At 44.5% G+C, this 17,391-nt stretch overlaps 2 protein-coding genes across 2 annotated transcripts; both read left to right on the plus strand.

Moving 5' to 3' along the window:
* The first annotated feature begins 1,836 nt into the window (after positions 1-1,836).
* On the plus strand, positions 1,837-9,720 carry gpatch1 (G patch domain containing 1). The gene is made up of 20 exons (XM_080538795.1): positions 1,837-1,907; positions 2,179-2,313; positions 2,400-2,485; positions 2,666-2,826; positions 2,946-3,043; positions 3,165-3,223; positions 3,316-3,555; positions 4,022-4,172; positions 4,362-4,441; positions 4,537-4,750; positions 4,875-5,231; positions 5,591-5,769; positions 6,032-6,159; positions 7,159-7,268; positions 7,765-7,946; positions 8,376-8,652; positions 8,772-8,852; positions 9,002-9,114; positions 9,241-9,383; positions 9,584-9,720. The coding sequence occupies exons 1-20, from the start codon at positions 1,838-1,840 to the stop codon at positions 9,612-9,614; spliced, it is 2,895 nt and encodes a 964-aa protein (XP_080394921.1). The 5' UTR covers position 1,837; the 3' UTR covers positions 9,615-9,720.
* A 263-nt stretch (positions 9,721-9,983) lies between these two features.
* LOC308165532 (WD repeat-containing protein 88-like) lies at positions 9,984-17,286 on the plus strand (the record flags this gene model as incomplete). Its single annotated transcript, XM_080539683.1, has 11 exons — positions 9,984-10,097; positions 10,901-11,011; positions 11,296-11,384; positions 12,124-12,187; positions 12,338-12,476; positions 12,590-12,719; positions 15,396-15,580; positions 16,309-16,391; positions 16,601-16,669; positions 16,869-16,967; positions 17,061-17,286. The coding sequence occupies 11 exons, from the start codon at positions 9,984-9,986 to the stop codon at positions 17,193-17,195; spliced, it is 1,218 nt and encodes a 405-aa protein (XP_080395809.1). The 3' UTR covers positions 17,196-17,286.
* Between the last annotated feature and the right edge of the window lie 105 nt (positions 17,287-17,391).

A 17,391-nucleotide genomic window follows, 5' to 3' on the forward strand; every position in this document is an offset into this window, starting at 1 on the left:
TGCATTTCTTGTCGCAGGGATGCCGGTAGAAAATGTCCTACTGTAACTGGGACAAATGAGATTCCTTATATGAACGTAAAAAAACTATTTTGAATATACTTTTGAATATACTATTTTGAACAATTTTATAGGGGCCCACGTCTTGCAAAAAAAAGAGAAGCTTGTGTGGGCTACATAGTTTCTATAGCCTACTCAGATTCTAATGCGAATACAGGCTACATTCCCATTAGATTAATGAGTAGGCTATAGAAACTAGACACTAGAGGGCGCCATTAAAGTTTGTGTACTGGGGACAGGTCACGAGGTCACACTGGTGCAGGTCTTTTACAGATCTTTTATTAAGGCTGAAGATGATAAAAGCCCACAAGGACTACTCCGCGTAATTATCGATTGTGGCCTGCAATCTATGTTTCCAAATGTCTATGTTGCGCTGCGGCTATTTTTGACTCTGCCTGTAACCAATTGCGAAGGGGGGCGGTCATTCTCTGTGCTGTCCAGGATTAAAAACGAATTGCGGACTAAAATGACGCAACACCGTCTCAAGGCTCTTTCTCTCATGGCAATTGAGAGCGAACTGACCAAATCACTGGACTTTAATGATATCGTGGATGATTTTGCACGAAGCAGAGCCAGGAAAAAATGCATTGCATAAGGTAAGACTATTTTATGATTAATTTAGTCTTATAAAGCCATCCTGTGGTTGCAATATATGACACCATAGTGTTGCCAATTGTTTTTGGTTGAAAGCGGTGTATTTTGTTACTGTACATTTACTGTTGTTGGCTTCAATTGAGTGTGGCATGCCTGTGTTGTAAATCCTGTGTCGTTGAAATACAAGTGCATTTTTTCTAGTTATTGTGCTGTTGGCTTTGAGTGTTCCTCCGCTGTAAAACCTGTTGAGATGCAGGTAAACGGAGGCTGTCTTATATGCTGTTGGCATTGTGTTTACTTGCGCTCTAAAAAAAAATGGTGTTTGCGCTGGGGAGGGGGGGGGGGCTTTCTACACGTCCAGGCCCAGGGGCCCATTTTTTCATGATCCGTCTATGCACTTCGAGATGTGAATGATCAATTCAAATAATCTGTCCTCTTCTGTGTAGCGACTAGCGAGCATCTGAATCAATAGCTCCAGTCAGCCCGTGTCGTTGGAATCAGAACGTTGTTTGTTAGCGGGAATATCAAAATGTTACCCGGATACAGCAATGCTATTATTTTCTGATTGGCTGTTCGGTAGCTATATTTTATTTGATTAGCTGGTGCGTGGCCTTCTGAACTCTAGGGGAGGGAGGGAACTCACTTGATTCTCTACCTGTTCTATTTATTGATTTTTTTAAAGGTGTGGCGTGTAAGCGTGTGAACGGGTTGAAATGCGTGTGTCTCACGCCCAATGCGTGTGTCTCACGCCCAATGCGTGAGACTTGAGAGCCCTGCATATGTCTGAAAGTCATTTTTACAAATGTTTACTTTTCAATGTCGGTTAAATCAGTTTTTTGGACCATTTTACCTGAAGTAATAAAGCTACCTAGTAATTATGCACACCTTAATATAATATGTTAATCACTTTAGCAACACCGTCCCTCATTACACAAATACATATCACCTGAAAATGATTCAATCCAATAAGCATTCAAGTGTATATGGTTTGGAGTTGGAAAATCTGCATAGAAATAACGATAAGGTCACAATACTACACTTGCCTAATAATTGTGCACGCAGTGTACATGCAAAAGGAGTAATGGGATAGCACCACAAGGTGGCACTCAAACGCTACAAAAAAGTGTTTCGCGTTTTAACGGTTTCAGTATTTTAGACCTCGTTGGCTTCCGTCATTGTAGTAAACATGGCGTCGGAGTCGGACAGCGACGAGGATTTCGTTAATTTTGGAACCCCTTTAGAGCCACTAGAAGAAGGTAATTAGCTTACATTTGACACCTGAACGAAATATGACATTCCTCTTTTGCCAGTCTTTAGAATAATTGCGTGGAAAGGACGAAAATGATAAAGCGTGATCTGATCTCCACACAGCAGGGCCACCGTCCTGCTTCCCTGAAGTGCTTTTGGGCTAGTTACTATTCATTCCAAGAAGACGTTGTTTGTAGTAATCAAATGCTGCTTAATATAGTTGTGTAAAGGTCTCCATGATTATTATCTAGATCGTTGATACTGTCGTTACATCTCCAGATGAGCCATTGAGGAAGCCGATCCCTGTCCACGAGCAGACGGTGAAGGATGAGAAAGGTCGCTACCAGAGGTTCCATGGAGCCTTCACCGGCGGGTTCTCTGCAGGCTACTTCAACTCTGTGGGCACCAAAGAAGGTGTGTCCTGCGTAGCGAACAGATTACTGTAGTGAGTGGTCATTCGTGTATCGATGTATTGTCTAACCGGCGTATTCCCCTTGCAGGGTGGACACCATCAACCTTTGTATCATCAAGACAGCAAAAGGCAGACAAACAGAATGTCAGACCGGAGGATTTCATGGATGAGGAGGTAACTTATGTTATATATTGAGGTTTCAACAATTTATTGTAAACAACAGCATACGTGACAAGAGACAGCCACTTGTTCAGATGTGTGCCCATGTTGAGAAATGTTTAAAAGTAAAATCAGTATTCTCTTTTAAATATCTTCTAATGCTGCATCACCTGACCGTTGTGCTTGTGATTTCAGGACCTTGGGGATTATGGGATCGCGCCCAGAGAGATCACAACTACTGATGACTTTGCCTCAGGGAAGAGGGACCGGATCAAGGACAAGGCCCGGGCCATCACCTCCATGTCAGGCCCCATCCCTGGAGACACACTCCTGGAGGACCTGGTTGCACCATCAAAGTAACTTACCACTGCTGTGTGTCACTCTTCTCAGGTTTTTGCTCAGTGAAAAAATTTATATTATATTGAAAAGTTGGCATCATTCCTACTTAGTTACATGCCTTTGTTTTGCTTGTCAGGTCTTCCATGGGGGTGGAGCTGCTGAGGAAGATGGGATGGAAGGATGGTCAGGGGATTGGGCCGCGAGTCAAGAGGAAAGCCCGTCAGCAGAGAGCAGGCCAGTTGTCACTGTCAAAGCAACAGTGTTGTAATTCAACCATACAAGAATAACAGTCCCTACCTCTGTCATGATGCAGTCCTTTGTAAATGGTATTACAATATTTGGTTAATCCTTACAGATCCAGCAACAGCGGGCTATAGCTGTGGCCTGCCACCCAAGGGATCAGAGGAATCCGAGGTAAGCATGGCAAACAAATTAGATTCTTGAATATCTGATGATTTGAGGTAATAAACTAGCTTAATATCAATCTCTCTGTGTGTGACTGACAGGATGAGGAAGAGTTTGCCCCAGCAGATGTAACCTTTGCCCCCAAAGACATCATGCCCGTTGACTTCACCCCTAAAGTGGACCTCCATGGGCTGGGCTACAGGGGCCTGAACCCCCAGAGGGCCCTGGTGGGGGGCTCCGGGGCTGGCCACATTAACCTCTTCAACATGGACTCAGACAGGGCCAGCAGCCTGTTTGGAGACAAGAAGGGTCAGAGCCGCCGGGGAGGAGTGGCAGGGCAGGTATGTGATGTATCACACTTCTGTTGTGTGTTTAGTTTATGTTTCCCTTTAGATCAGATGCTGATCGATAAAATGAAGGATGACTTTAACCTTTTTTTGACAAGGGCTATCACTTAAGACTATGTTAGCTTACAGAGACCTATGCATTCGCTAATGGAGTTGACACTAGCTTTAGCTTCTTAGGTAAGGTTCATTATGTGATCATTGTTCACCAACCTGTTCCACTACTAACCCTACTGTTTTTTTTTTCTTCTTATGACTGATGTATAGATGATTGACTTACTTTAACCGATGTACTTGTTGTAAGTCGCTTTGGATAAAAGCTTCTGCTAAATGTGAAAAATGAATGAAAATGACACTGAGAATTGAATATTTTTTTGAAGGTCCATTGTCCAGAACCATAGTGGTGTTGACTGAGACGGCTGTTGACAGTGTGTGTGCGTGCCTGCGTGTATTTTTCGTGCAGGCGTTTGGAGTGGGGGCGATGGAGGATGACGATGATGACATCTACCACAGAGACACCATGTCCAACTATGACAAGGTACTGGGAGGAGAGGAGCCAGGGGACGGAATGTACGGATGGACCGCCCCTCAGCAGTACAACAGGAAGAAGAAGGGTGAGTCACACAGAGCATGGATGTAAACATGTAATCTATCTTCTGGTTATTGCTCGTTTGGTGCAGTTGGACATAGTCTTAACCTTTTGGTCAATACTTATTGAGTTGATAGATCCTGCTCGTGAGTAATGTATTCATCAATTCTGATATCTAATGGCCATAAGATATTAAATGTACCTTTTCCCTCAGACTCCAGCAAAGACGCCTCTTACCTGGGAAAAATACTGGAAGGATTTACCCTAGCCTCCAAGACCACTGAATACAAAACGGTAGGTGTTCTCCCCTCGAATCCCTGACCACATAACCCACACTCCTCAGCTCCCTCCACCAACTCATCTCCTCCGTCTCTGCCCTCTGTCCACAGATCTTCCCCCCTCCCAACCTGCCCCGGGACTTCAGGCCGGTCCACTACTTCCGGCCAGTAGTGGACATGTCCAACGTGACCCCCCTGGTGGCTCAGGCCCTGAAGGAGTCTAGGGGCCACATGGTGACCCAGGACGAGGCCCAGCAGAAGGGGGGACGCCACCAGCTGGACTCTGCCCAGAGGAGGGACCTCCTGGGGGAGTCGGCATTGCAAGGTACCCCTCCCACCCCGGCATCTGCTTTTTACACACAGGGGCTTCCCATCTACACCACTCTGACCTGCTTATACTGTCCTTCCTAATCTCTTAACCACAGGTGTTCTCCCTGTTCTATCCACAGGGCCCAAGTCTGTGTTCGACCTGCTGAAGGCAGAGGACAGACAGAGGCTCTCTAACTTACAGAAGCCCAACTCATCCAGCGAACCCACCGTCTCCCAGAGCGAAGCCAGGGCAGCCGTGGTGGCGGCGGGGGTAGCAGCGGCAGCAGCCAGAGCCTCCGCCCAGAGGGCCATGGCTGGGCGCTTCCAGACCTCAGCCCCAGTGGAGGAGCATCAGCAGAAGCAGCAGCAGCTGGCCCTGAATGCCTGGAGCTCCCCCACCTCCCAGAAAGGACCTGCCTTCAAACCCTTTGAGAAGACCCCTCACAAGCAAGCGCGCTACGACCTCTACATCGACAAGCTCAAACAGGGAGACAGAGGTAGGGACAATGGGAGTGTTGTACAACCCAGTTGAATGTCAGAAAGACGCATATTAAACCACAGCACTCTCATATCACATGATGAAAAATGGAGGGACTGTCTTTTCAAGAACTTTACAGGTACTGCATTTTGAAATTCTGCAGGGACTGCGGAATTAGTCTCTTGGATGAATTCAGGGCATTTGATGCCTTGTATGGGGTTATTGTCCTTTTGTGTAGCTTATTCCTGTTTTGTTTACTTTTTTGTTGGCCTTTTTGGGGTCAGAATGATACCGTTTAAAGGTTACTGAACCACCAACAAAACCATGCAGTATTGTTCTTGTAATACAACATTATAATGATGTCTTCATTGTGCCCAGACGCCCTGGAGATGAGTCTGGACCCCGCCATGACAGAGTGGGAGCGGGGCAGGGAGAGGGATGAGTTTGTCCGCGCTGCCCTCCTCTTCAAGCCCAGCAGCTCCCACCTGTCCTCCCGCTTCACCCGGGCGAGGGACGAGGAGGATGGGGACACGGTGGAGGTGGCACGGGACCAGGAGGTACAGTAGGGGGCGCCACAGGGGGGGAAGACTGATTACACTCCTGAAACTCTGCATAGTAGCTAGCAAACTATGAAGGACGCGAAAAAAGAAAAAGAAGGAGATTCGAAGACATATGATAATGATAACTTCATAGTTAGTTCTTGGTGCCAGAGTATCTCGACCAAAATGTCTGGAGGTTGGTCAGGTGGTTTGCTTCTGAGGACGGGCTCGGTCATATGTCAGAAAGTAGTAAACCCTCTGTGCTGTGTGTCCCCTCCAGAATGATGTGGATGACAAGCAGGCGGCGGTGAAGATGAAGATGTTTGGCAAGCTGACGAGGGACACATTTGAGTGGCACCCTGACAAACTGCTCTGCAAGAGGTTCAACGTCCCTGCCCCCTACCCTGGGTAAGACCCTGGGGCGCACACAGACACACACACACACACACCCACACTCAATCACCAAGGAGCTGAACTTAAGCCCAATTTATGCTTTTGCGTCGAATTTACGCGCAGCTACGCCGTAGCTTGCGCAAGGGCTCCCCCAGTTTATAGTTCTGCGTTGGTCTTTACGGCTCCGCGTTGGTCGGTGTACTCTTAGCGGCATAATAGCGATCAAAAAACTTATTTTTGTTATGCTTGTTGTAAAGAACATTTCTATAATGCATTGAAATGACAGTAAACTAAGATAATAAGATGGTTATCATAATTTTTCAAATCTTTATTAATAAGTAATTACAGAAAAAGTAAATGACATTTCTGTCATGACTTCCGCATTTACGAGAGAGTCGGAATGTGACGCTACCAAGCGGACCAATCACAGTTCTTATAGATAACTTTAGATTAAATATGTCTATCATAAATATCATTGAACAGCCATGGGGCTCCCTGTAACTAATCATTTATTTCTAAATAAACAGGATTGTACATCTCGTAAATGTGAATCGCGCTATGGGAAGGCTGTGCCTGACGCTTCCATAGGGCGCTCCGTTGGAACGGTGTACTCAAAGCGGCATAATAGCGTTTTTTTTTTTATTATGCTTGTTGTAAATAAAAGTTCTATGATGCATTGAAATGACATTAAACTAAGATAATACGATGGTCATCATAATTTTTCAAATCTTTATTGATAAGTAATTACAGAAAAAGTAAATGACATTTCTGTCATGGCTTCCGCATTTTGGCCTACGAGAGAGTCGGAATCATATCGGAATCATGTGCTACCAAGCGGACCAATCACAGTGCTTACGGTTGCGTAGGCACTGCCGCGTAGTTACATTTTTGGCTGCGGGCCTACGCAAGCTACGCCATCGATTTTACGCAGAAGCATAAATTGGGCTTTACTCTTGTCTGATGTGCTGATGGGATGTCTTTGTAACCTAGTGAACGGTTCTGTTGGCTGTCTAGGTCGGGATTTGTGGGCTTGCCCACAGTGAAGAGAGACAAGTTCTCTGTCTTCAACTTCCTGAACGTATCAGACGGCGCTCCTTCATCCAGTGCCCCCCCCTCCTCACAAGGTACAGAGAATCAGTTCCACTTTACCCAGCCTTCTCTATCCACATCATCAAGAGTTACCTCAATAGATCTGAGAAAAATCTCAATAGGGCTCTCTCTCTTTTTATTTTTTTTCCACTTGATTCAAAGTGCGAATTTATATGAGATCTCAGTATCACTGTTATGTGAATGAGTGATGCTTGACCCCCTCTGAATGCTGTTTCGGAGAAAGAATCACCTCATAGTCCTCTACGCCTCCGTTCCTCTACGCGTCTCTGAGTGCTAATTAAGATAATTAGTCAGTCATGGGCACTTAACTGGTCCCTCATACAGAGGAGTATCCAGGAGAAAAACAGCTCATTGAGTAGCTTAGATATAGTAGCTTAGATATAGAAGATAATAATCTATTGAGCCTGTAGTGTTTTATTCCCGAATGCAAAAAATAAACTAGATCTTTCACTGTTCTAAATGCTTAGAAAATCTTTCTCTCCTTCCCTACCTCCCTCCCTCCCTCCACAGGTGCCCAAAAGCCCTCAGAGCCTGGTAAGAAGTCCAGGTGGGACATGTCCTCCAAGGCTGGGGAAAAGCAGATGGACCCACTCAGTGAGTTCCTCAGTGTGGCTCGCAACGAAGCCTCTGGGCCCCAACCGGACCCGGCCACCTCCACCACTACAGCATCAACGTCAGAACCCACCCCTGAGGTACCATTGACACTTCTCATACCCCACAAGAGAAGCAGTGCCAGCATGCTACTGCTATCACTGTCATGAGAGAGATATAGCTTTGTATTAGCTGTAAAATAACCATGTTTGGGTCAGGGTTCCCACGAGTCCTTGAAATCCTTGAAATCCTTGAAAGTTTGTGAATTTGAGAAAAAAAATCAAGGTCTTAAAAGTTTTAGAAAATAGACATGGGTCATTGAAAGTCCTGAAAGCAAAATTGTTTACATAGCTCATCAACTAGTTCTGTCTCAAACTATGCCGTGTTGGGTCCTTAAATTTGAGGGAATTGAGTCTTGAAAGTCCTTGAAAGGTGCTTGAATTTTATGTTTCAGAAGGTGTGGGAACCCTGGTGGGTTAACATCGTGTTCAAATGATATTACGATCGATTCCTCCATTCTCTTTCTGCAGACAGATCAGGAGCCCACTGAGAAAAAAGAGGAGGAGGAGGAGGAAGAGGAGGAGAGCAGACCACCGATGGACCTGTTCAAGGCCATCTTCGCAGGTTCGTCAGACGAGAAATCATCCTCTTCATCGGAGGGAGAGAGTGAGGATGAAGAGGAGGAGACGGAGGAGGCGGGTAACGGTCCGGGCAAAGCTGGGCATCAGATATCTGGACCGTCCAGTGTTGACACTAGCCAGACACCTCAACCTACGCCTATGCAAGTTACACAGAGCCAGCACTCAGGTAACAACACCAGACTGTCACCCACTACTCCCCCAGACAAGTTAATAAGGAGAATGATCAAAGTTTCAGTTACATTGAACACTGTTTCAACTCTTTACATTTCTTATTATTGTTTACAGAAATGACGTGTCCTAAAGAGCCTATAGCTGATAAGGTAATAGAGAAAGAAGAATTTGGGCCTCGACTGCCTCCCCCTTCAAGTGAGTGATCTTAATATTTTTCTGTGATCTCTATTTTTTTTGCCAGTAGGGTTTACATCCGATGGAATCGATGTTACTTGCCAAGAGGTGTTGATAGAAAACGAAGAGAAGAAACTAGCCTCTCACTCTCTTTGTGCCTCTTTATTCAGCAGGGGGAGGCCAGGAGACTGTGACCTCCTCTGTAAAGGAGGAAAAGCACAAGAAGAAGTGCAAGGAGAAGCACAAAGCCAAGAAGCAGCATAAGCACAAGAAGGACAAAAAGGTAAGGCTGGAAACCCTATTGAAAGTGTCTTGATGATAACATCCTTGTCCCTGTTAGTGAAACACTATTCACTAACACTGTATGTGTCACCTTGATTCAACTCTGTGTCTTGTTGTTTTTTTACAGCAGAAGAAGAAGCACAAGAAGCACAAACACAAAGGCAAGCAGAAGAAGAGTAAGAAAGATGAGACCGATGATAGCAGCACGGACTGGACTGATATGGAGGATGAGGGGGCTGGAGACGTGTCAACTGAGGACCTGCTGAAAAGGTCTGAGGTCATGGTCCTTGTCCAAACCAGTCATTCATCAACTCTTAAGTCCAAAGTTTTAGCCCGGTCCAAATCAGTCAATGACCTCATCGTCCAGCTTTTCATTAAACTATAGTAACAACGAGAGTATATAAAATCTCTGATATTAGTGTCTTTATTGGGGTGATGTGTTTTAATTGGTCCTTTCCCTTCTCCGTCAGGTTAAAAAGCATCCGTGGAAAGAAGGTGTGAATCTATGGCGTCCATGTCCTCTATGAGGATACACTAATGTGATGAGACTGCGCTGGTTAATTAAATCGATTGATTAAATTAATGTTGATATTATGCATTGTTGCCATACTCAATTAAAAAGTAGATTTTTTATAAATCTGTGTCTTGTTTCATTGCTCGTCAAACAATAAAAACAACGTCTGTCGACTGTTTATTATTATCGTACTTCTCCGGTAAAAGCCACTGGTCGAGATGTGTGGCGTTGCCATGACAACGCGCTGCATGCGGCAGCAGCAAACTTTAGATAACAAAACACGACTTCGAAATAAGTTGCGAATATTACGAAGTTTGAAGCCACGAAGACGTAACATCATCGTTTGCTGAGAAGAAATGGCTCGGAGAAATATCGACCCTCTGTCCCTTGACGAGACCTTAGTCGAGGAGGAGAGCGTTGTGGGAGAGAACATCGCCTCGTCGGTGTGGGAGCATGAGGCGCTGAGCCAGGTGAGGGGCAGGTAGACCAGCTGAAGACGTTTAACAGGGGTGCAAATGTGTCACCTTTCTGCTAAATGAGCTGTTTTTACTTCAAAATAGTGAGAGAGAAAAAAACGTGTATCGTGTAGATCTGAAAAAAATAAAAATTTGGGGGGGGGGGGGGGTGGTCTACGTCTCATCCAAGTCACATGATGACCATTCTTCTAACTAATCTTCCTGTCTGCTAAACTCCACTGCTGTTGAAATAACCTTTAGCTTCATGCAGCTAGGTACAATTCTAGACAGTGTGGAAGACAGTCACAGTGAGTAACCTGTTTTCAACATAATGATGCGGGTGTTCAGGTTACGACCGCCGCTGAGACCACCACCAGTACCAGCGCTATCCATCTACCACCAGGGACACCAGAGTGCTAGCGATATTGGCTTCCTATTTCTTGTAATGTAGCTCAAACTTGTATTTTCATAATTCGCAAGCTAGGTAGATAACCTGGCTAGCCAGCCTTGGCACTCCACCTGTCATGTTCAGAAGCTGGCTGGGCACATCGCTGTTTCAGCCTGTTGGGCATCAAAGTAAACCTGGGCAAACTTCAGGCTTCTGGCAGGTGGCCAAACATATCAAGTATAATAAAGACATCAACAGATGGGTTATTAATTCAGGTGTCATCCAGAGGAGAGAAAAAAAACTCACCCAGCTGCTTTGAAATTAACTGCCAATTTATCTCTTTTTTTTCATGTATATTTCATGTCATATATGGTAATGAGGTATGGACATTGAGGGATTATAATGAGGTATGGAAATGGTTTCCCTGCAGATCCCTATCAAGGTGTTGAGGGGTCATACAGAAGCTGTCAACAGCTGTCAGTTCTGCTTTGATGATACCAGAGTCCTGACCTGTTCCCACGACAAGACTGCCACGCTATGGGTATGCCAAACAGGCCCATTGTGTGAGAGAAGTGGTAATTACCTAGGCATAAACATAATGTTAGCTCACAGTACCCATTTCTGTCTCTCGTCAGTGTGTGTGTGTGTGTGTGTGTGTGTGTGTGTGTGTGTGTGTGTGTGTGTCACACATGCCTATTCGTTTGAGTTTAATAATGGGAAGATAGTCTTTCACTAGCAGATACACCTCTGCATCAGACATGCATGTTGACAAAATGTAGTCTAACTTGTATCTGAAGTGTGTTTACCTCTCTTTTCCTCTTGAAGGACACTGAGAGCGGTGCCACTCTTATGGTCTTTAAGGGTGGGCATCTTGCAGCCATTACTGAGTGTGCCTTGATCCCTGACAAGAAACGGTGAGTTAGGCTACTCAGAGATTGTTGACAAAAAAATATTAGACGATATCACACTATACTTAAGGCTTTGCTACACTGTGAGGAAGCGTGGACTGCCTAAGTTGCGGCATTCATTAATCTCAGGCATTCATGACTTATTAAGAGCTCAAGACAACCGCTTTGTATTTTTCTCCGCATGACTGAGCAACACACAGGTCTCCAATCACATTTCCAGTCAAGGTCTTTTATTACTGACCCCCTTGTTTGTCTCCCTCCCTCTCGGCTGGCTGGCCCAGACGCTGTTGCTTGGTAACCCTGGTAGCCGAGAGCGCATAGGCCTAGTCGCAGGCAGCCACTCACAGAAATGGAGTCGAGAGCTCCACAATAGCATTTACTAGTTAATGTATTATTACTGCTTTTCGCTCTGCGGCCCACCACAGAGGCACTGTTGGCACTGAGGTGATTTTTCACTCTCTGCCTCTGTCGTTCTCGCTCTCGCTTTATCTTGCTTTCTCTCTCTCTCTCTCTCTCTCTCTCTCTCTCTCTCTCTCTCTCTCTCGCTCTCTCTCTCTCTTTCTTTCTTTCTCTTTCTTTCTCTCTCTCTCTCAATCTCTTTCTCTCTCTGTCTCTGTCGCTCCCGCTTTCTCTCTCTCTCTCTCTCTCTCTCTCTCTCTCTCTCTCTCTCTCTCCCTGATTCTGATTATCTCCCTCTCTCTGTCTCTTTCTTTCTGTTTCTCTTTTTCTTTTCTCTCTATCTCAGGCTAATCACTGCATCATGGGACAAGACTCTCAATGCCTGGGACCTGGAGACTGGCCAGATCATTGTGAGTCAATGTTATGAAGACCAATGAAAATTGGAGATGATGATGGATGTTCTCCATGCAAAAGCCCATGAATGTTTCACTCATCTAAACACATTTACTTTAGAAAGAAACCAGCGTTAGAACACATATTCTCTGTTTGTATGCATTTAGTGGACAGCAGCTCAGGGAGGTCTCCTCACCTCCTGTAGTGTTTCCGGGGATGGGAAGTTTGTGGCGTCTGCCTCTGACCTGGAGAACGCCATCTACCTCACCTCTGCAGACACAGGGGAGCGTCTCTTTCACATCAAAGGTAAACACAGATACACTCAACAATGACTTTTAATCTTCATACTAATTTGAGGTTACCTACTGAGCTCTAGCATAATACAGGATGTGTGTGTGGGTGTGTGTCTCTCCCCTCAGATCATCACAAGTCAACGATCACACGGTGTCGGTTTGATCCCCAGAGCCAGCACGTGGCCAGTGTGTCTGAAGACAGGACAGTCAAACTGTGGGACCTCGTCTCTAACAAAACCACCCTCTCTATAAACAGGTGACGAACACTGAAAACACACACGATCAAAGAGTTACCTCATGAAACTTGTGAAACACGATAGATTATGTCTCTTGTCTGTTCCTCAGATCAGAATAATAATTATTACAATGGTTCTCGATGGACTTGTCAACTCCATGATCTCATTCTGGAGACTTGTGATTGAGTTTATATGAACCAATAAAATAATGTTATAGTGTTATTAATATATTACAATATAAAACGCTTTTATCGGCCACAAACGTCTAACTTAACTTAAGTTATTTGTTTTCGATTTGTTTCTACACTGCCGAGTGGTGGATATTCTCATTAACACTCAAGCAGGGCCCGTTTTTCCTTCCTCCCTGAAATCTGCATTTTATTGATTCTAGAGTTCATTGATTCCATTCATCACTTTCATTGGGCTCTGAGGGGGGAAGCTTGGGAAGCTTTCTATCGGTGGTCGAGAGCTGCGGTGGTCTCCCTACGGCCTCCCCAAGCTTTAATCCATACGGCCTCCCTGAGGTTTAATCTAGCCCTGAGCAGCAGCCTGGCGTAACGTTGCCCGACCTGTGAGATCCCCACAGGGAGGTCGTTTAATCCTCTGGCAGCCGAAAGGCCCACTGCTGTCAATTTACAGGCTTGGAGAGATGTTGTTCATCTGTGATTGGAGGGTATCACCCCCGAGAGACTGACCAAAGGAGTCGCTGCTTTTGATGTAGGATTTTCCATGTTGGGCCAGCAGGGCCACCGGCGGATGGGTGTATCGGACATGTGGGGGACTCCATCTTGCCAGCTTGACACAGTGACAGTAATCTTCTTGATGTGACAGTGAAAGCCTCCTTTATCATGTGTTGCTTGGTCAGGATGTTGTTTGATTTAGTTGTTAATTTGCTGTGAGTTTCGGATTGTTATCGTCTTTTTACCCGAGATATAAGGCAACAAGCTCTGATTGTTTGCTCTAAAAAAATGTAGCTTGACATTAGCCCTGCTTACCCTAAATTACGCTGTAGCTTGAATCTCTTGATTAACTTACAATATACAGTTAGGTCCATATATATTTGGAGACTGACATATTTTTTAATTTTTTTGCTGTTTACCAAAACATCTTCAGGTTACATTTATATAATGAATATGGGCTTGAAGTGCAGACTCAGCTTTAGAGTAAGGGTATTCACATCCAAATTGAAGGAAGGGTTTAGGAATTACAGCTTTTTAATATGTATCTCCCTCTTTTTCAAGGGACCAAAAGTAATTGGACAATTGACTCAAAAGATGTTTCATGGGCCAGTGTGGGCTATTCCTTCATTATTTCTTTATCAATTAAGCAGGTAAAATGTCTGAGTTGATTCCAAGTGTGGCATTTGCATTTGGAAGATGTTGCTGTATATGCACAACATGCAGTCAACGGAGCTCTCAATGCAAGTTAAACAGGCCATCCTTAGGCTGCAAAAACAACCCAAAAATCCATCAGAGAGGTGAACATTAGGAGTGGCCAAATTAACTGTTTGGAACATTCTGAGAAAAATCGAACGCACGGTTGAGCTCAGCACCACAAAAAGGTCTGAACGTCCATGGAGGACAAGAGTGGTGGATGATCACAGGATCCTTTACATGGTATAGTAAAGAAAAACCCCTTCACAACATCCAGCCATGTGAAGAACAGTCGCCAGGAGGTAGGCATATCATTATCCAAGTGTACCATAAAGGGAAGACTTCACATTAACAAATACAGAGGGTTCACCACAAGGTGCAAGCTATTCATAAGCCTCAAGAATAGAAAGGCCAGATTAGACTTCTAAAAACATCTAAAACATCTAAAATAGCCAGCCCTGTTCTGGAAGAGCATTCTTTGGACAGATGAACCTCAGATTAACCTGTACCAGAATGATGGGAAGAAATAAGTATGGATAAGGCTTGGAACGGCTCATGATCCGACGCATACTACATCATCTGTAAAAAACGGTGGAGGCAGTAGTGATGACATGGGCATGCCTGGCTTCCAATGGCACTGGGTCACTAGTGTTTATTTCAGATACATTACTTCTGTCTTCTGATGATGTGACAGAAGACAGAAGCAGACGGATGAATTCTGAAGTGTTTAGAGATATTCTGTCTGCTCAGATTCAGACAAATTCAGCAAAGTTGATTGGATGGACCTTCACAATACAGATGGGCAATGACCCAAACATACTGCGTAAGCAACCCAGGAGTTTTTTTTAAGGCAAAGAAGTGGAATATTCTGCAATGGCCGAGTCAATCACCTGATCTCAACCCAATTGAGCATGCATTTCACTTGCTGAAGACAAAACTAAAGGCAGAAAGACCCACAAACAAACAACAACTGAAGACAGCTGCAGTAAAGGCCTGGCAAAGCATCACAAAGGAGGAAACCCAGCATTTTGTGATGTCCATGAGTTCCAGACTTCAGGCAGTCATTGCCTGCAAAGGATTCTCGACAAAGTATTAATGGTTGTAATTCCTAAACGTTTCATACAATAGTTTTGTTCAACCCCTTGAATGAAAGCTGAAAGTCTGCACTTCAATTACATCTCGATTGTTTCATTTCAAATCCATTGTGGTGGCATACAGAGCCAAAATTATGGAAATTGTGTCACTGTCCAAATATTTACGGACCTAACTGTACCTCTCCCTATGCATCCCTGCTCTTACGGTTCTGTTCTGTCCTCTTCTCAGCACTCACACTAACGTCATCTCCAACTGCTGCTTCACCAACAATGGCCGCTACCTGTGCACTGCATCGTGGGACAAAACCCTCCAGCTGTGGGACGTCCAGACAGGGTCGTTTCGCTCCAACGGAGGGGTGACACTCTCCAAGGGCCACGACGGCAGCATCAGCTCCTGCACTTTCTCGAACGATGGTAACTCACTGCTGCTGATGGAGAGACATGTTGGTAGTTTGTTTGTTTGAAGTGGAGTTCCACTTCAGACTGTGATACCTCAATGAAGTTAGCCATTGGTCATGGGTCTTTTGATATACTACATTTACATTTACATTTTTGGCATTTAGCTGACGCCTTTATCCAAACACCTTGTCTAAGTGAATCATCTATCCATCAGTCAGTCATCGTAAAAAATAAAATAATAATCTATGCTCGGTCTAGGGGCCATTGGCAGTCATAATACTAGAATTAAGATTTTTATATTGGGGCGTTGGGGTTCGGAAAAGGAGAGGAGACATAGCTAAATTAGGCTTTGGGGTTTTTTGCAGCCGGAAGGCATAACTAACTTTTTCAGAGCAGAACAAACAGTTTATCAACTTTGTCTTTGGTGCAGACCATCTATTGTCTTGGGTGATAGCCAATTAATTTGCCACAGGGTAGGTGTATGCTTGGACGAAACAAGACCATGTTTGGAGGCTACTTGGGGACTGACTCATGACCCAGATAAATGTTTATAGGAGACCCAAAGCACAATCAGAGGGGTGAAAATGTATTATTAACAGAGGTAACGGAAATCTGCATTTGAGTCTAGTATTCGGCTTAATCTGTGTTTGGGAAACCATCCCATAGTGTGTAATACTAAACCTGTGCTCTGCCTGTTAAGTGTTACTACTGCTGAAATAATGTGTTCCTCTGTTATTTCGTAGCGTCTGTGCTTTTGTCTGGCGCCTATGACAGAACAGTTGCTGTGTGGGACATGAAGGTTCTCTGCAAAACTCTAGTTTTGAAGGTAAACATAATATGGTGCAATCATGCTTTCAGGTTCCAACGCACCTTTAATCCTGTATGACTTTATTGGGTTCACTAAGAGTGTGATTTGGGACGGGGAAAGGAGTTGTAGTCACTGGTGGGTGGGTTGGTTGGAAGAGGGACATGCATGAATTCTGTTTGAGCAATTTTATTGTATTCTTTGTTTTATATTTCCTTTCTCTGCCCAAGGGTCACTTGGATTGGGTCACAGATGTAGCAATCAGCGCTGACAAAAACTGGGTGGCTTCTGCCTCTAAGGTACACTCCGCCCTCAGTGGCGTGACCTGACTTGTTGCTCAGTAAATGTTTGACAGAAATGAACTTCAGCTTGTGGAAAGTTTAGTACGGGTCCGGCACAAAGCACTCTGAAAAGCACATGCGTGGATTCTTTAGTAAACGACTACAGAGATTTGTCCTCAGCTGATATATTCTTATTATATTGTCATTCTCTTTGCAGGACACAACTGTAAGGTTGTGGAATATAGAGAACTCTGAACAAATACCTGCTGTTATTGAAACGAGGAAAGCTCAAGGAATGGGCTACCACATCCTTAAGGTTGGTTGGTATTTCAATCTACAAAATCCTCAACATGTAAAAGATTGTCTTTGTTTTGAATGAACCTAGCTAATTCACACTTTTCTCTCTCAGTGTGAGCAGTGTGGAAAGCCTTTCTCTGTGTCTCGACTGGAAAATTCTGACTTCATCTCAAAGTGTGTCTTCTGTCGATTGAAGTCGCCAACCAGATACCGTCCACAACCCCCTCCTCTTCTGTCTCTAAATTGAATGTAGGCTTTGTCATTTATCAATGTACTCTGTGATTGATGTACCTCAAGCTGAGTGTATTTTCTATATGTTATTAAACAATGCCAGTTTGATCTAATATGGTATTGCGTAATATGACCATATTAATACACCAGATCGTGCAAATATTAACCCTTCTATGATCACATAAGAGCAGGCGGCGTCGTGGCTTAGATGG

This window comes from Nansenia antarctica (assembly GCF_963989245.1).
Source record: "Nansenia antarctica genome assembly, chromosome: 9".
Taxonomy (NCBI): domain Eukaryota; kingdom Metazoa; phylum Chordata; class Actinopteri; order Argentiniformes; family Microstomatidae; genus Nansenia; species Nansenia antarctica.